The sequence below is a fragment of the Primulina tabacum genome, chromosome 11 (genome assembly GCF_025594145.1).
Source record: "Primulina tabacum isolate GXHZ01 chromosome 11, ASM2559414v2, whole genome shotgun sequence".
Taxonomy (NCBI): domain Eukaryota; kingdom Viridiplantae; phylum Streptophyta; class Magnoliopsida; order Lamiales; family Gesneriaceae; genus Primulina; species Primulina tabacum.
The window spans coordinates 37,673,092-37,693,247 of NC_134560.1; the positions used below are offsets into that span (position 1 = coordinate 37,673,092).

Consider the following 20,156-nt stretch of genomic DNA (forward strand, 5'->3'; position numbering starts at 1 on the left):
TGTTGTCATTGACGTGATACAAATGTTTCTTCTTTTTCCCGTGTTGTTGCTGGTGAAATTCTTTGCTTTTGCTTTTCATCAGGGATGTTGCTTTACATTTTTGTCCTTCTATTCGTTGTAGAATATCTTTAATATGATTTGTCACTCTATTATTATTTTATGTGGTGTTGATTTTTTTCCCCAACTTTGAATTGCAGTCGCCTATGGAAAAAATGATAGGATGATATATATCATGTGTTATGCTCCATCTTAATAAGTCATCTTCGCTGTATCAAAAAATATTATTTCTTTTTCCTGTGAAGGAATTTGCACCTATTACACAAAGTAATGATCCGTTGAATGATCTGAAAAAAGATGACTACAAGTCCTTGTTCAAATTCGACGTAGTCCAAAAACCAGCTGAACAATTGAGGAAAAAAACAACAAAAGAAAAGCTGCGAAAAGGACGAGAAATGTAGTGAACAAGGGGATAATTATATATTATTATATAATAGAAAAGAGAGAAGAAGTACGCGATCCAGCATATATTCTTACCAACAAAGATAAAAGAAAAAAAAGAGATAATAGATACAAAAGACCACTCACGTGCCACTTTCTAGTATATATATATATATTTCCTTCAATTTTATGTCTTGAAACGTGCTATCTGAATGTTTTCAACAGCAAGCTTCTTGAAATTACCGAGGTTTCTTGTGATAAGAAATTTGCCCCAGTTGTATCCTTTGTATTTGGGCTGATTTTGGTCATGTATAAGCTCCTGAAGAGGCTCAACCCAAGTATAATGCGCAGGGTTAAAAAAGAAGGGAATTGAGAACCTTGCTTTCTCAGAATTCACCATTGCTCTATGTTCTACGCTCTCATACTTCTCATTGCTCCAAACCTGTAAAAATATTCGCCACGGAGTTCGTCAACAAGAAATATAGAGCAAGAAAATTTGAATTTCTTTTGTTATCTAGATTCATGTTGCATCGATTTCACCTGGATTATGTCGCCGACATTGATGATATAGGCGTTCTGAATAGGCTTAACAAAAATCCATTCTCCATCAGATTTTCGCTTCACTTCGAGCCCGCCAACATCGTCTTGAGCAAGAACAGTCAAGACACCAGCATCTTTGTGTCGTCCTACGCCAAGAGTCAGGTGTGGAACCGGGCAGGGTGGATAGTAGTTGAGTCTTATCCGGCTGGTCTGGTCCTCGAAAAATCCGTGTAGCCGATCTCTTTTCAAGCCCAAGCTCAAGGCTATGAGTTCCAGCAACTTGAAAGCTAGTTTTTCCATTTCTTTTGCATGTTCTTCACATGCCTCCCTGGAAAATATATAAATATTCTGTCTATAATATATAGCAATAAGTTAAATGTTTTTGTTCTATCCTTTGTGAAATATCAAGCTATATATTTAAACTTGTCATGAATGAGTTAAAAAACTTAAAATAAATTGTTTTGGTGAGCTAATTGATATATAAAGGCTAACTTTGATATTGAAAGGAATTTTATTCCTTGATATATTTTCTTTTTTTATCTTTAATATTTTGACTTTCTAGACATGAGGATAATCTCGAAATTGATGATATGATCTCTTATAAATTCAATATGTGATATAAGACTATATTTTGATATGACTCGTAATATCTTTAAGATATGATATCGTAATATCTTTAAGATATGATATCACAATATTTTTAAGATATTATCCTTGTTTTAAAAAGAGTTTGTTTCCTAATGAAATTGGTTTTTCTATGTTAAATAGGACTCAAAGGAGAAGAAACAAAAGTGTGAGAGAGTGACGATACAGAGCAAAAACTTTCGGAGAGACAGAGATGCATTTGTACGAAGAAAAGGTTTTCTGATTGAAGCCATCTCGTGATTGATAACTTGTTGCTGTGAAGTGCTGCCAACATTCGAAGACAACACCTAATCACCGTGTTGATTAGTGTGTGGAGTTTTGAAGATTTTTTTCACTTCTCAGTTGATGCATCCTATGTATTTTGGTTATACGGTTTGTTAGAGGTTTAGGATGCAATTTGTTACTCGTCTTAATAAGAGAGTTGTTTTATTCTTTCACTAGTATTGGTTTTTGTAAATTTACAAGTTTTTCTAGTGAATTATTTTGCCCTGAGGCACCGCACAAGTAAAATACTTGTGCATAATTTACATCTCGTATCTCGTATTATTATCATTATTCCAGCTACGTGTAGGTGTGTTAAAATCATAATTTCCGCTGCATATTGTCGTGGGTGTTACAATACCTACGCACAACACCTACATTCTGATACACACAACACTCACTCTCAACTCACACATACACTGTGGAAACAGAACTTTCAATTGGTATCAGAGCTTCCACTTGACGCTACTAAGTGAGATCCTGTTTTGTTTTGTTTTCAGAGTGAAAAGGAATTATGGAAGGATCAACAAATACTGTTTTTAGGCCTCCCGTGTTGGATCGATCAAACTATGCATTGTGGAAAGTAAAGATGAGGGTTTTTATTAAATCCATTGAAGAAAGAGCTTGGCAACGTGTACTTGATGGTTGGAGTCCACCAAAACTCGAGGATGCTGATGGAGACACACGGCTCAAACCTGAAAGTACATGGACTGTCGATGAAGTGCAAACTTCAAACTTTAATTCCAAGGCTCTCAATGCTATATTTTCATCTGTTGACACAAGGATGTTTAATTTAATCACCACTTGTGTATGCGCCAAAGATGCTTGGGAGATACTCCAGAAGCACTGTGAAGGATCCGCAAGTGTGCGTAAAACTAGGCTAAGGATGGTGACATCAAAGTTCGAAAGTTTGAGAATGGAGGACAAGGAGTCTATTCTTGAGTATGATAGCCGGTTGAGACAACTTTCTAATGAAGCTCACAGTCTTGGAGATCCCATGTCCAATGAAAGATTGGTGAACAAAGTTTTAAGATCTCTACCTGAGAAATTTAATGTCAAAGTTTGTGCAATTGAAGAATCTAAAGACACTTCAACAATCAACCTGGATGAATTAATGAGTTCCCTCAGAACTTTTGAGATGAATCTTGATTTACAAAAGAAGGATAAAGGGAAGACAATAGCCCTTGAAGTTTCAACTGACTCTTATGATTAAATCCTTCAAATATCTAAAGAAGTGAATGAATCTGATTTAGGTGAAGATTCTATCTCTCTAATTACTAAAAAATTCGGTGATTACTTGAAGAAAATGAGAGAGAAGAAGAAAATTGGACAAAAATCTGGGTTGCCCAATATCACCACTTCTGCAAAAGCTCAAAAGTTTACTCCTATGAAAGGACAATTTCGACCAAAAACTGAATTGCAAATCCAATCAAATGTCAGGAATTTGGACTCAGTACAATGCAGAGAGTGTTGTGGATTTGGACACTATGCCAATGAGTGTGCCAATCGACTTCGAAGAAACAAAGGCATGGCTGTCACTTTGAGTGATAAAGAGTCTGATGATGATCAAGGATCAAGTGAATCTGAAAATCACACATCGTTATCTTCTGTGATCAAGGAAAAACGCTCAATGCAAATCAATCCTTTGGGTGTTGCCACAGGTGTTGCAATACCTGGCCGCAACACCTCTTCGAATTCAGTATGTCTTAAATCTACAATCCTTGCGGAGGCAAGTCAGTCTGAAACTCAAGAGGTAGATGATGATGAAGTCACTCTAGAAAGTGTGCAGACGATGTACGAAGAATTATATGAAGACTGGATCAAAAGAACTAAAGGAAATGCAATTCTCTCCAAAGAGAATGCTGAGTTAAAGTCACAAATTTCACGACTTGAAGTAATCTTAAGCAAGAAAGATTTGGAATTATGCAAAGTCAAAGAGAAACTTGGAGAAGCAACTCAGATTCTTGCCAAGATGAATTCAAGTTCATCCAAACTTGATTCACTTTTGATGATTGGACAAAATGACAAAGCTGGACTTGGTTATCCGAACAGTCAGTTCGAAATTGGAGAATCTTCTAATACTGAGAGAAAACCAACTGTTTTTGTCAAAGGAAGTGTTGAAACCTCAAATGCTACACAAACTGAAAAAGGTGCTCCATCTAAAAGGCAAATATCTACCAAGAAGTCCAAATCCAGAAAACGCCACTTTATCTGCCACTATTGTTTTAGACCTGGTCATATCAAACCCTACTGCTTTAAACTGAGAGATGATTACAAGAGATGAGAATCAGAACAGGTGTTGCCACAGGTGTTGTATAACACCCGACGCAACACTGCCAACAGAAAACCGACGGTAAAAAGGGTTTGGGTACCAAAGGCTAAGATTCAATGTTCCGTTATTTATACTTCATTAAAGACTAACATTACAGGAATATGGTACTTTGACAGTGGCTGTTCGCGCCACATGACAGGTTCCAAAGACCATTTGATTGACTATGTTGAACTGAGGAGTGGTCATGTGACATATGGTGGTGGTGCTAAAGGAAGAATTGCTGGCAAAGGAACCTTGAATGTTGATGGACTGCCTAATCTACACAATGTGCTTTATGTCGAAGGGCTTAACTCAAACTTAATAAGCATAAGTCAACTTTGTGATGACGGTTTGCATGTTAAGTTTGATAAAGACAATTGTGAAGTGTTTGATAATTCTAATACTCGTATTTTGACAGGTACAAGGTCTGCTGATAATTGCTATCAACTTGGAGAAGACTTAGTATGCAATCATTCAAAGGTGAGTGAATTAAACTTGTGGCATCAAAAATTGGGACATGCAAACTTCAAGACATTAAAGAATCTTGGTAAGTACGATGCTGTGAGAGGTATGCCTAATTTATTCTCTGGAATTCCGTATGTTTGTGGTGCATGTCAAAAGGGTAAGCAAACACGTGTTCCCCATCAAGTGTTGCAATACTTTGGGACAACACGGTGTCTTGAACTCTTGCACATGGATCTTATGGGTCCAATGGAAGTGGAAAGTCTTGGAGGTAAGAAGTATTCATGCGTTTGTGTGGATGATTTCTCTCGCTTTACTTGGGTAAGATTTCTTAGAGAAAAATCCGATATATTTGATGTTTTCAAGAAATTACTTGCTAAAATTACTAATCTACATAATCTGAGGGTTGGTAAGATAAGGACTGACCATGGTAAAGAATTTGAAAACTCACACTTTATATCATTTTGTGAAAAGAGAGGGATAACTCATGAATTTTCGGCCCCTAAGACTCCTCAACAAAATGGAATAGCCGAAAGGAAGAATAGGACACTGCAAGAAATGGCTAGGGTCATGTTAAGTTCAAAGAATATTTCAAAGAGATTTTGGGCCGAGGCCTTGAACACAGCATGTCATATTTCAAATCGTGTGTACTTAAGGAGTGGTTCTACTATGACATCCTATGAAATCATCATGGGAAAGAGGCCGAACCTTAAGTATTTTCATGTCTTTGGGTGTGTATGTTATGTTTTGAATGACCGAGACCATCTTGCAAAGTTTGACTCTAAAAGTGACAAATGTTTATTCGTTGGTTATTCATCTAATAGTCGTGCCTATCGCGTGTATAATCTGAGAACAAGAACGACTATGGAGTCTATTAACGTTGTTTTTCATGATCTTGCAGATCTAACGGGAAAAACAATCGAGGATGATATTGATGGGCTGCTGAACGAAAGTGAGACACTGCCTAACACAGATGTTGCACCCGGTGTTGTAACACCGGAGACAACACCTGCACTGGCAGAATCAAATGATGAACTAGGAAAGTATAGTGAGAATGATGACAGTGTAACCAATGAAGAGATTGATATTCCCAGCAAGGTTCAGAAAAATCATCCATCATCTCAGATCATTGGAGAAACATTTGGAGGAATGCAAACGAGAAGAAAGGAGAAGGTAGACTATCGCAAAATGATGGGACTAGTATGCATGACTTCCGTATACTCTCAAGTAAGTCACTCTTGTTTTGTTTCACTCATGGAACCCAAAAATATAAATGAAGCCTTAAAAGATGAATTTTGGGTTGATGCAATGCATGAGGAACTTGAACAATTTGTTAGGAATGATGTGTGGGATTTGGTTCCCAGACCCGATAATGTGAATGTTATTGGAACCAAATGGATCTTTAAAAACAAAACTGATGAATCTGGAATTGTTGTGAGAAATAAAGCTAGGCTAGTGGCTCAAGGGTATACTCAAATTGAAGGAATTGATTTTGATGAAACGTTTGCCCCTGTTGCCCGGATTGAATCGGTTAGACTTTTACTTGCTATTGCATGTCACATGGACATAAAATTATATCAAATGGATGTGAAAAGTGCCTTTTTGAATGGCATCTTGAAAGAAGAAGCTTATGTAAGCCAACCTAAAGGATTTGAAGATCCACACCACCCGAACCATGTCTACAAGTTGAAGAAAGCACTCTATGGACTTAAACAAGCTCCAAGAGCATGGTATGGAAGGCTTACTGAATATCTGCTTGACTTAGGCTTCAAAAGAGGTGAGGTTGATAAAACCCTTTTTATTCGAAAATCGAAGCATGATATTCTTGTGTGTCAAATTTATGTGGATGACATCATTTTTTGTGCTTCTTCTCAAAAGCATGTTGATGAATTTGTTAAATGCATGTCTACCACATTTGAAATGAGCATGGTAGGAGAATTAAGTTTCTTTCTTGGATTGCAAATTAAACAAATGCATGATGGTATCTTTCTATGTCAATCCAAGTATGCCAAGAATTTGGTGAAGAAATTTTCTACCGAGAACACTAAACACATGAAAACACCAATGGGTTCGACTGAAAAATTGTCCAAAGACGATGTTGCTGCAGGTGTTGACAACACCCAGTATCGCAGCATCATAGGCAGTCTTCTTTACTTAAGTGCAAGTCGTCCCGACATCATGTTTAGTGTTTGTTTGTGTGCTAGGTACCAGGCTGATCCTAAAGTCACTCATCTAAAGGCTGTCAAAAGAATTTTGCGATATATATCTGGAACAGTTGACTTAGGTTTATGGTACACCAAAGAAACAAACACCAATTTAGTGGGCTTTAGTGATGCTGACTGGGCTGGAAACTTAGATGATAGGAAAAGTACCACGGGTGGGTGTTTTTATCTTGGTAACAATTTGGTGTCATGGTATAGTAAAAAGCAAAATTGTGTATCTCTGTCCACTGCTGAATCTGAATATGTTGCAGCTGCTAGCTGTTGTTCACAACTTTTGTGGATGAATCAAATGATTAAAGACTATGGTTTCAACAGTGACACCTTAATTGTATACTGTGACAATTCAAGTGCAATTGATATTTCAAAAAATCCAGTACAACACTCTCGAACGAAACACATAGACATTAGACATCATTTTATTCGAGATTTGGTTGATAAGGGTACAATTCTAATGGAATTTGTTGGAACTGAGAACCAACTGGCTGATATCTTTACAAAACCATTGGATTTTGAGAGATTTTCCAATCTTAGGAAGTCTCTCAGCTTGTGTACACAATGATCACTCAGGGATGTTGTCCTCGGTGTTACAACACCTGTGGACAACACCCAGCATGCATGTGCATTTTATTTTTAGGATGGTAGACATATTGCATACATCCTGCTTTGTGTGAAGCCTGTACAAGTGTAGGATACTGAATGGCGTGCTCTCAGTTGTGAATCAAACTTTCCATCAATATTCTCCAAAGAATGGTGTGTGCTCAATCTAAGTCATAAAGCTGTTGAGGATGATCGTGTACCACATGATCTTGTCCAATGTAGATAATGACTTAGAAAATTCTTGAGCAATATGGTGAAAAATAGAAAGAGAATAAAATAGAACAAAAAAAATGTTTAGAAGAAAATGGAAAAAGCTACCTAGAGGAGTCCAATGAAGACCGTTCTTCTAGTGTGGGAGCTACCACTTCTAAGTCAAAATACAGATGGAAAAAGATACCTAGAGGAGTCCTATGAAGACCGTTCTTCTAGAGTGGGAGCTACCATGTCTGAATTAAAAATGTTCAAGAAAGTTTGAGTCCAACTTGTAAATGTTGCCAAGAGGTGTTGCCAACACCTAAGTACAGACTGATCACAGTTTGATCACATGCGTGTGCATTTCATTTTTGATCATACTTTAGGCATAAATTTAAGTCATTCATACTGTTGTTTTGTGAATTCATCATGTCCAGTGGGCTACCAGTTTTTGATTCATGAAATTCGAAGAACACCCTAACCAACGTAATTTTGAAATATCTTGATTGCTAATTGTTTGTGGGGTTAATTTGATCTATTGCTGACTGGTTACTTGAAATAATAAGTACACTGGTTCAGAATGTTACCGTTGGAGAGGTGTGCTTAAATATTTAGGGATAAATAAGGAACAACTTTACGGCTTACTATTTTCCCTCATATTCTAAAATCTCTCCTACCCTAACTATTTGTTTTCTTTTTCGCGCAAAAGTATCTGTGTTCTTCGTAAATTTCTGTCTTCTTGGAACTTCCCTACTTTGCTATTCTCTATTTCGCAGATGGCTGGCTTTGATCCTCAAGACATTAGGAGTGAAATGGCTGCGAGCATGGGCGACAAATCACCTGAGACAACACCCACAGCCGGCACCGATGTTGTGGGCATGGAAATTGTGGGTGTACCAGAAGAACCAATCCCGCTGGAAATGATCGCTCCTGGTGAACCTGGGAACGAAATCACTGTCGAGAATCCCCCAAATTTTGAGGCCGTGAATAGAGCCTTTCCCCCTGCTCCTATGCGCCGTAAGTCAAAGAGACAAGCAGGGTTCGATCCTGACTTTGTCCCTACCAAGAAACCAAGGGCATCCACCATCCCATTTATTCTGGACCCTGATTTCTCATCTGGAGACGACTCCAATGATGATGATTTTGAGTTGGTGGCTCGCCCCAAACCAACTGTTGCTGCTAAGGATTCTGGTTCTACTTCTGGTAGTCAAAAGCCAAACCCATTCACGGATTCTCATGAAGCTGGAGAAGAACAATCTCCTGGTGAACCTGAAGATGATGAACAATCTTTGGCAGAGTTTCTTGCTCAGCTCAAAGAAGATAAGGCCGCCCGAAAACAAATGGCTAAGGAGAATGAACCTGACTCAGAAATGATGAAGGAATTCGAGCAAAACCGGCCTGGTGCCTCTGATGACTCCTCCTCATCGTCTGTATCTGACTTTGAATCTGAGGAACAAGGTGATGATGCATCTGAGGACATTGACTCTGAATCTAGCGAGTCTTCTGAAGATGATGCTACTGATGTTGCTGCCGGTGTTGAGGTGGATGTTGACAACACCGAGCACAACATTGACTCTGCTGACTATGATGTGAGTAAGTCTTTTTCCCCCAAATTTTATTCTGAGGATGCCTTGGCATTATGGCCGCTGTTTGTTCAGAGAGAGTTGGTTGAGGAGAAAAATATTGATGTCACTGCCTATGGGAAATACAACCTGGTTGAGTTTCTCAAAAACAGAAAGTTGCTATCCACAGTCACCACTGTTATGCCCTACTGTCGCCGTGTGGTGTTAGAATTCTACTGTAATCTTCTGCGCAGTGTTGGACATGAGGAATCGGTGAAGTACGGGAGAGTGTTTGTTCGGGATCATATCTACAAGTTCTTCCCGTCGGTGATCAATGAATTCTACAACACTCCGGATCTTGACGAAGCTGACGAGGATCTTGACATACATGCTGTCACCTCTGTGCTCACTGGAGGTGTGATCCAAGTATTCCCCGACTATCCCAAGAAGCTGAGCGCTGCTAATCTCACGTCCTTCTACTCTGTCCTACATAAGACCTCCATTTGGAATTGGACCCCGTCAACAAATTCCACCACTGTGACCAGATCTCAAGCCCTGGTTTTGTTTAATATTGGCACTGGAAGGGCCTTTAATTTTGGGAGGTTGGTGTTCAGGACAGCATTACAATATGCTGAAGGGGACTTCAAGAAGACTAAGCTACCATATCCCTCACTGATCTATGGGATCTTGGAGTCTCAAGGGTTCATTAGGGACATTGATGAAGATCTCTGCCTTGTTAGAGACTCCCTGAAGATTTCTCCTGTGTATTTTAAAGGCAACAGACAGATTGATCTGCCGTGGGTGACTTCCAGTGTTGCTCCGGATGTTGGCAACACTGATGATACAACATCTGAACATGTGCCTGAGACAGCTGAACAGCCACCTACAGATGTTCCTCCTACTGGTTATGTCCCACTGTCTATCTCCTACATTCAAGCTCAGATTGCCTATGGTCGACAACAGATTGAAAATGCCAAGAAAACCATTGAACATTATGAAAATCAAGTGGCTGACTATGAGCTTCTGCTGGGTGAAAGTGCCCATTCTGGACAAAAAGGGGGAGTAGATACAGATATAGCTGGAACCAGTGGAGCAAAAATGGCTGATGATGATGGCAGTAATGAAGGATAATGAGATTTTGAGTTTTTTTTCTCTCTTGATGATTTTAGTATTTTAGTTGTCCTTTTATTCTCTCTGATCTTTGTCCCTCCTGATTAATGAACTATTTCGGTGTTATGATCTGAATGTTGCAACATCTAACATACAACACCTGTGTGAACTGTATTTTTCATCAGGGGAAGGCTTAACGGTAGAATTCAGGGGGAGTCAACTAAAATTGGTTGAGTCACTGATTTGCTAACTCAGGGGGAGCTGAGACGTACAACCATTTTTGAGTTGTTTTGTCCAGAAAGGCAAAAAGGGAGAGATTGAAAGGAATTTTATTCCTTGATATATTTTCCTTTTTTATCTTTAATATTTTGTCTTTCTAGACATGAGGATAATCTCGAAATTGATGATATGATCTCTTATAAATTCAATATGTGATATAAGACTATATTTTGATATGACTCGTAATATCTTTAAGATATGATATCATAATATCTTTAAGATATGATATCACAATATCTTTAAGATATTATCCTTGTTTTAAAAAGAGTTTGTTTCCTAATGAAATTGGTTTTTCTATGTTAAATAGGACTCAAAGAAGAAGAAACAAAAGCGTGAGAGAGTGACGATACAGAGCAAAAACTTTCGGAGAGACAGAGATGCATTTGTACGAAGAAAAGGTTTTCTGATTGAAGCCATCTCGTGATTGATAACTTGTTGCCGTGAAGTGCTGCCAACATCCGAAGACAACACCTAATCACCGTGTTGATTAGTGTGTGGAGTTTTGAAGATTTTTTTCACTTCTCAGTTGATGCATCCTATGTATTTTGGTTATACGGTTTGTTAGAGGTTTAGGATGCAATTTGTTACTCGCCTTAATAAGGGAGTTGTTTTATTCTTTCACTAGTATTGGTTTTTGTAAACTTACAAGTTTTTCTAGTGAATTATTTTGCCCTGAGGCACCGCACAAGTATTTTATACTTGTGCATAATTTACATCTCGTATCTCGTATTATTATCATTATTCCAGCTACGTGTAGGTGTGTTAAAATCATAATTTCCGCTGCATGTTGTCGTGGGTGTTACAACACCTACGCATAACACCTACATTCTGATACACACAACACTCACTCTCAACTCACACATACACTGTGGAAACAGAACTTTCAGATATAATTTTTCCAAGGTATATATCGCCAAAAAAAGTCGTCGTCGATATTATTATTATTATTATACGACGATGATGTTTTCGTAATATTTGTCTATGTTTATATGAATTTGTGTCACGTAAAAAGTTAAAATTTAATTTATGAAGACCAAATTTAACTGAATATAGTACTAAATCCGAAATATATCAATTCACAGAACTACAACAACTATAATCTAGCTCTCTATCTTTCTCTTTTGAGATCTGGTATTTCCCAAATTACAGATCCAATGGTCATTATCGGTCGAATTCAATGTGTTTTCAAGTTTTAGCTGAATAAATTTACTTGATATCTTTTTTCTTCACATATAATATTTACTTTTGTTAATGTTAACATAGCCACTAACCTCAACTCCGGAGGATCTTCAGGCCACTGATTGATCAACTCTATGAGCCTCCTGTCATCAGGTTCATGAGAAACCGGAATAGTCGTCGGAATCTGCACCGTGATATCCATTACTTCTTTCCAATCTCTTACATTCTTGGTGTGCTCGGTATCGTAGTATCCAAAAGGGTTCACCTCATCTCTGCTCACTTTTCTCTTCTCCTCCCTCGGCAGGGCGAAAAACTTCCTCGACGCTGACTCAATCTTTTCGCGGCATTTCAAAGGCACCCCATGGTTGATCACTTGGAAAAATCCCCACTTCTCACATGCATCGCCTATTTCTGATGCCAAACTGGCTAAATCATTGGCGTCGGACGAAGATTTTAGCGGAGAGAGATCGATCAGTGGGATGTTTTCGGGCTCGATGGTGCGTGGTTTAGGCCTGTGTTCCAGGGATTGGATGAAATCAGGATCAACTTCTCCCATGGATCAAAGTCCTGGAAATGGCTTGTGTATTATATCAAGAGTTTGTTGTTTCAATTTGCTGATTTAGTGTATATATAATGCAACATTTTGTTTTTTCTAACCAAAAGTTTGTGATTTCCCATACCCACGTTATTCCATACGCAACTTTTTTGGTTCCGCCATCGTGTTTCTCACCTCAAGTATTAAATAAAAATTTAAAATTTATATATAATAACTTATCGAAAATTACAAAAATAATTATGTCACGAATGACATAAATTATTTTTGTAATTAATTTATAATCAAATTCTTAATCATTCGAGTTGTCTTTTTATATGTTCAATGGTAAAGTATCTTTTCTTACTATCGGACATGTATGCTATGACAAAAAAAAATGCCATTGCACGATAATTAACTAGATTTATTTGTTCATTTGCAAAAACTTGTGTGAGACGGTCTACGGGTCGTATTTTGTGAAATAGATCTCTTATTTGGGTCGTATATGAAAAAATATTATTTTTTATGCTAAGAATATTACTTTTTATTGTGAATATCAGTATGGTTGACCCGTCTCACAGAAAAAGATTCGTGAGACTGTCTCATAAGATTTGAGGATCACGTTTAATTTTGGTTCATTTATATTTCAGTAGCAATTGTTTTTCAATTTTTCATGATTATTGATTGTTTGTTTGATTACTAGATTGATCAACTAGTTTTTATTTGTATAATCTACTTCTGAATTAGATATCAATAATTGTTTGACCCGTTTACTTTGTAAAACAACTGCAATTAATAATTTTTTTGCTTTTGAATTTGTTAATTTATTAGGGAAAATAATTTACTAGATTAAATGCAATATCTTGTGTTTATATTATTTAGCTTCATTATTCTTACTAGCAAGTTTTTAATGTTACCATTGAATTAGATATTTATCGTCAAGATAGGAATTGAATTTCCAATTGTGAATATTTGAATATAAATTGATATTTTTTGCTTCGATGATCAGTCAATAAATTCCAACAACGAAATCGATCGAAACCAATGTTAATCTTTTTTTAAAATTTATTTAATTAGTTTGATTTCATTGCATGATGATTAGTTTATACTTTAGAATAATTATAAATATTTTCTAAAAAAATTAAAGTATGAATGACAAGAAAAATAAAATTAAAAATATTTTAAAATTCCGATTTTTTCAGCGATTCATATGGCTTAAAAGTATATCCAAAAATCAACCAATTATGTAAAAGAAGAACTGAATTTTTTTGTAAATTTTCTTCTTTATTTAAAATATTCTGTATACACATTTAAAATTAAATAAAAAATAGTGCGACAGGCTGAAAAGAAATTTTTTTGTCGGGCTTTGTTATCTAAGGCCCACTATCAGTATCGGGCTTTCCGTTGAATGCACTAAAACAGGGCCGTTGCATAATAAGCTCACTAACTATACAATTAGACCGCTCGGAATCTTGATTGGAATCAGGGTTTTTTCACGCTACTCCACATTTAACTTCTCAAATTCATTCAGGTTTCGAGGAGGTACGTAAAATTTGACTCTCCCTTTGCATTTTGTTTTCTTTTTCCTCTTCAATTTCTTTCTCTAGTAGATATGTGTGATGAAATGTAGCTGTTTAGTTCCAGGTTAGTAAAAATTCAATTTTTCTGTCACATAGTTCATTTTGATCGCTATTTGTCAATATTTATTCATCATTCTGCTTTGTCTTTTATTTTATCTGGATTTCAAGACTAAAATGTTATGTATTTGTTGTGAATTTGGATTAGTTGTATGTTCTAATGATTTAGAATTTTTTAATCGGCCTTAGGCATGAATATTTAGTTGTGGTGGCCTGGATTTTTCATGCTGGAGTATATTTTGGATACATGGCCGAAATATGCTGAGGCTGGGTTAATTATGTTCGTTTGGTTGCTGATTTTATTTTTATTCGTACGCTTTCACTAGTCCAGAGAAGGGCCACCAATTAAGCAACCGACGGTTAGTAAAGGCTTCAGGCTTAGGATGTGAGGATGCGAGGATTTTTTTTTGTATATTATGTTTCATTCAATGAATAAAACACGGGTCATCTTAGTTAAATGCCCCAGTGTCAGTAATTTTAATTTGAGCATGATACCTCGAGTAATTGATTAGATTACATGTGCTAGAGACTAGAGTTTGAGTTTACCGCTGGCTTTTTTTTGTTTAGCGTGTTTCGTAATCTCCGTATTATTTAATAAATATATTTTTTAGGTTAAGGTTAAAGGTTTTATATGTTAGGTGCTTTATGTATGTATACTTCTTGAAAGTCACTTGTATCTTCCTGGAATTTGGGCTAAATTTTTGATACTCGGCGTGATAACTGTGTGAAACCAGTCTCTTTGTGCTTCCTATATTGCAGATGGCTAGATGGGATGAGATTCTCTCCCTTCCTGTACAGAACCCTCCAACCTTGGAGTTCTCTTCGGATGATGTTGTGTGGTCCAAGGTGGAAGGTTGGCGTGATAATATAGATAGACTTGCTCTGATCCCTTTCTCCAGAGTGGATGATTTTGTTAGGGGAGAATCAAACAATAAAGAGTGCCCAACAAGATTCCATGTCGAAGCAAGAAGGCGGCGAACTCCGCAGATGTCTTACAAGCCTAAAGTTGATGGAATTCTTGAGTATATTTTGTATGTTCGGATCAGTTTCCTTGTTAGTGTAACTGCGCCTCAATCTTTTTTTTGTATCCTTTTGAGCACCCCTGTAAATTGATCATATCAACATTCTAGGTACTGGTGCTCCTTTGGTCCAGATGATCATAGAAAAGGTGGTATTGTACGGCCTAGTAGGACCACTTATGTTTCAAAGAACAAATCAGCTGGTCGGCCAAATACGAAGAGGGGTTGCACATGCCATTTTATTGTGAAACGCTTAATTGCAGAGCCTTCAGTGGCACTTATTATATACAATCAAGATAAGCATGTGGATAAAAAAGGATCGCCATGCCATGGTCCACAGGATAAAAAAGCTGTTGGGACTCGTGCTATGTATGCTCCATACATATCAGATGAACTTCGCCTCCGTGTCTTGTCCCTTCTTCATGTTGGGGTCTCGGTAGAAACCATAATGCAGAGACACAATGAATCAGTTGAGAAACAAGGAGGTCCTTGTAATAGAGATGACCTTTTGACCCATCGCTATGTTCGCCGACAAGAGAGGAGTATCCGGAGATCCACTTATGAACTTGACGAAGACGACACTGTCAGCACTAGCATGTGGGTTGAGAGCCACCAAAGTAATGTTTTCTTTATCAAGATTTCTCTGATTCAGATCCTTTGGTCCTGGGGATTCAAACAGAGTGGCAATTGCAACAAATGATTCATTTTGGAAGTTGCCGCCTATTGGCTTCACATTCAAATTTTGGTTGGAATAAGCTGAAGGTCTGTTATGTGTATCATTTTCACTTGAGCGGTCCTCTTGTCTTGCACACTGAATTTAGTATGCCTTAATTTGTTTTGTAATCCAAATTTGTCCAGTATCCTATTCAAAGTCTTGTGGTGTTCAACTCAGACAACAAGGCTATACCAGTTGCTTGGATTATTGCTCCTAGATTTTCAAGCAGTGATACATATAGATGGATGCGGGCCCTATGCAATCGAGTTCATGCAAAAGATCCCACGTGGAAGTTGGCTGGGTTCATTGTGGATGATCCTTTGGCTGATACCGTAGCTATCAGGTTTGTCTTGTTTGCATTCACGTTTTAAGTCAGTTTTCGCTGTTGCTACAACAGCGATCTTTATTGATTCAAATTTCAAACTGTGCATTGTATTGCTTATGGTATCTACACGTTCGTAGTCTGTAGAGTACATCAGACCTCAGAAGATTCAAAACATGATCTGACCAGATGATTCCAACTTCATAGTAATTGTGAAATATGGAGTTTACTTGAGAAACTGAATATTTGTTGAACAATAGTTATTATCTCACAGTTACTCCATATTGAACACTTTTGTCTTGCCTGCATAAATCAATTAATGATTGAGTATTATTTCCAACCAATGTTCGAATTTTGTTGATTTTTTTCTCGCTTAATTATCGAAATGAATTAGCTAATCTTGGGATAACGAACAAGATAATGGAGGGCTGCAAACGTCTCTTGCATCTTAGTTTGTGTTTCATTAAGGATAAGAGTGGTTGTAGACTGTTTCAGTTTAACCAATCGTGTACCCTTTGTTAGGATTGTATCAATTAAAGATACATTCAATGTTTCTTCTTTCTGTTAATTTGATTCCTTGTGGTTGCTTGATAGTGAGGGATATTCTTTCTGTGTGGCTATAGGGAAGTGTTTCAATGCTCAATATTGATATGCTTTTGGCATGTTCGTCATGCATGGCATAAAAATTTGGTGAAGAGATGCTTAAAGATGGAGATGCGCGCTGAAATAGCAAAAGAGCTTGGACAGGCAGTTAATGAAATCTGCAAAGGGACCAGCACTGCTAATGTTTTCGAAGCTTTCATGGAAGATTTTGTTGATGCCGCAGAGTTTATGGACTATTTCAAGGCAATTTGGTATCCAAGGCTAGGTAATTTGCTTTAATAGAATTGGTGAAATAACACATGATGTCCAAGTCCCGCGCATTTTCAGTAACCAAACAAATGGACTACTGTCTACCCTTTGTTGAAGCGTGCTTTTGGAGGGTTTCCCTTGTTAAATGTGCATTTCTTTTCCAGAATAGAAAATTATCTTTATTTTGCTTGATATGATAGGACTCTTCTGATCAGGTATTTGGGCACGTGCGCTTAAAGCTCTTCCTCTCGCAAGCCAAGAGACCTGTGCAGCAATGGAGTTCTATCACAACCAGTTGAAGCTTAGGTTATTAAATGAGAAAGAACAAAGTGTATACAAACGTGCTGATTGGCTTGTAAATAAGCTTGACACCAAAGTCCATTCTTACTTCTGGCTCGATGAGTATTCAGGGAAGGAGGATTTTGCAAGATATTGGAAGGATGAATGGATGAGTGCTCCAACAGCTTGGAGGAAATCATTAAGTATTCCAGATGCTCACATAGTCATGGAAGGTAAATGTGCTAAAGTTGTTGATGATCAAGATACAGTTCATAGAGTGTTGAACCCTGGTTCAGAGTATGCAATCTGTGATTGTAGTTGGGCAAAAATGGGAAACTTATGCGAGCATATTTTCAAAACAATGAAATTATGTCGTGCCATGGGTTCCACCACTCCATCTATGAGTATGTACAAGTACAGCCAGGCCTTGATTAATATACTTCACTGTCCACCTTTTGATTCTTTGGTTCGTGACCATGCTGTTTCATTAGCAATATCCGTACGGATGCAGCTGAACGCACAAATTCGCCCAGAGAGCAGCCGGGACAAAGGACATACTGTAGATTCATCTCAGATTGAAAATGGTTCAACTGTGAAACCCCAACATACAAGCAGTGAAGCAATGGATTTAGATGATAATCCAAATCATCCGATGATCACTGAAAATGACAATGATACCGGGGCTCAATTTGGGATTTTTGGTGATGAGGTGGCAGTTGATTCATCATCCATGCGTACTTTGGCCCCTCAGCATTCCTCTGGAGATAGAAGCGCATCGTCTGCTCCCTTCTCAATCGTTGAGAATGGAGAACTCCAGGCAGATACTGGCGCAGACACAACCAAGAAACTCTCTTCTACTGATATTGAATTCAAGAGTCCGGGTGGCCAAGAAAATTTTGAGAAAAACCATAATGCAAGTATGGTTGATGTAGAGCCACAACCTCGTAATGACCCTTCACTCATGGTCAATCCTTTAGATTCACATGCAGAACTTCAGATCATTGGATCTAAAGGTGGTAAAGGTGCAGAAATTTTTTCTACTGTAGCGGGTGTTGGAGGTGAGAGAGAAAAAAGCTCCACACTTTTGTCCAAGGCAGTTAATTCAAATACTACTTCACTGAAAGATCAGCTGATATCAGTGAAAATGGAGTTGTAGACTTGCCTGGTACCAAGCTGGCATCATCGGAGGTCTAGATTCATCAGAATATATGATGAATTATGACTCAATGAGTCTGACGGGTTGAACACCTCATCAAATAATTGTACCTGTTGCATCAGGTGTCAGAACCAGTTTGTTATTTGAATGCAGGACATAAGCACCAACTTAGACGAAACTTCTCCTTTTAGACATGAAGTGTAATGCTAATGTCCATGTCTAAAGAAGTAACTCATAGCAACAAGGTTGGACGTGTCCCTGGAATGCAAGAAGATGGATAAAGTTGAATGTATTGCTTTTCATGAGCAAAGCAACCCACATGATAAATTTTTTTATCTGATATATCTGGTACCATTCTCTGTGGAAGAAGGTGTGGCGGGTAGGAGAGGTATGAAATTAACCGGAAAATCGAGCTTATGGGGCAACGGCTCCATGGGTTGCTAATGCTGCAGCTGGTATGAAGGCCGTTCTAATTTATAAAGGTCAAGAGCTATTTCTGTGGCAGGACTGGTCTACAATGTGAGCATTGCTCCTCGTCTTCTCTCTAGTATTCTTGGGAAAAAAATCCTGAGAACTAACAAAACTCGTGTAATTGACAGGCTAAAGACTTAGTTTTCAAGAGTTATGTTGTACGCATGTTCTTCAAAATAAATTAATATAGATCTGGATACATAAACATCTAATTTAAGGGGGGAAATAAAACCTGAATTGATTATTTTGCAAGAGAAAAAACAGAGAAATTTATTGTTGGGATACAATGTTGTATCAGAATTTTTTCATGTTCGAAAATAAAGTTATTATTAATTATCCTTGCTACTTCCCTAAAGACAGACGCTAAAAAACTCACGGTATATTTAATGTGTTGGTTAAATATTCCCCTTCTTTAAAAATTATAATTAGATAGATTACCAAAGGAAATATGAAAACTTATCGTAAATTTCTCCATTCCTCTGTCCAAAAGCGTAAAGCAGTCTCTTTGAACCGTACTTTGTTGGCCAGGTACGTACGTCCCACTTTAAAAGGAAGAAAATTCGATTATTTTGCAAACTAATATGTTAAAAATATTATTTATTTTATGCATGTTTTTATTCCTTTCGGGTAAATATTTGTTTATTTGGTGGTTTTATTTTATCATTTTATGTGGATTGTTGATTTTGAAAAAAAGAAAAGAAAAAATATCATTCTTCCGTATATATTTAGTACAAATTTCAAACTCTGTGTTGACTGTTTAAATTATTTATTGTAAGATTTATGATAATAAAAATTCATGTTAATAAATTTTAAACATCATAAAAGTTAAAAAGAAATATGTAATATGACTAGAGTTAAAGAAGTAAATGATATGTTCATATTAAATCGTGTCGCTCACGTTATATCCAATGGTCTAATTTATATTTGGTTATTTGAAGTCTATATATTTTTATGATAAGTCACGTGTCACCTATCTATATTAGTTTTCTATAATTGGATTTAGTATTAAGATACTACCTTATGGTAGTGAAGTGAAGTGACATTTGGATTGCAAGGGAAATATGTTTGTGCTCCGATGTTTATCAGTTATCACGGTTGTGGGCGAATCTTGAATTTCGTTTTCTGGAAATAGATGAAAATGGGGATTTTGGAAAATAACTAGATTCTCATTGTCCATTCCGGGCTTGTGCAAGATTTCATCTTACATGGAATATCTTAACTTTAGGATTCAATCGTGTAGTATGCACACTCTCGTGTACTCAAAACGAGAAGGATGGATGGGACAAGATAACAACATAGGAACAATGCAAGTTTTTGACCTTTTGTTTTTGTTTTTTTTACCTAGAGTATATCATTTTCAAAATATTTCAAGTCA

General features: G+C 37.2%; 2 protein-coding genes across 2 annotated transcripts; one reads left to right on the forward strand and one right to left on the reverse strand.

The window, feature by feature from the left end:
- Nucleotides 1-453: 453 nt before the first annotated feature.
- Nucleotides 454-12,432, reverse strand: LOC142519165 (protein LATERAL BRANCHING OXIDOREDUCTASE 1-like). Its single transcript, XM_075622098.1, has 3 exons — nucleotides 11,891-12,432; nucleotides 979-1,306; nucleotides 454-880 (listed from the first exon to the last, which is right to left on the reverse strand). Exons 1-3 carry the CDS (start codon nucleotides 12,352-12,354, stop codon nucleotides 626-628), a joined length of 1,047 nt encoding a protein of 348 aa, XP_075478213.1. The 5' UTR covers nucleotides 12,355-12,432; the 3' UTR covers nucleotides 454-625.
- Nucleotides 12,433-13,783: 1,351 nt separating this feature from the next.
- Nucleotides 13,784-19,122, forward strand: LOC142518818 (uncharacterized). Its single transcript, XM_075621638.1, is given in 7 exon segments — nucleotides 13,784-13,872; nucleotides 14,727-14,998; nucleotides 15,098-15,615; nucleotides 15,618-15,748; nucleotides 15,845-16,044; nucleotides 16,647-16,891; nucleotides 17,091-19,122. Coding segments are annotated over 6 exon segments (2,586 nt in total). The 5' UTR covers nucleotides 13,784-13,872; the 3' UTR covers nucleotides 18,311-19,122.
- The last annotated feature ends 1,034 nt before the right edge of the window (nucleotides 19,123-20,156 follow it).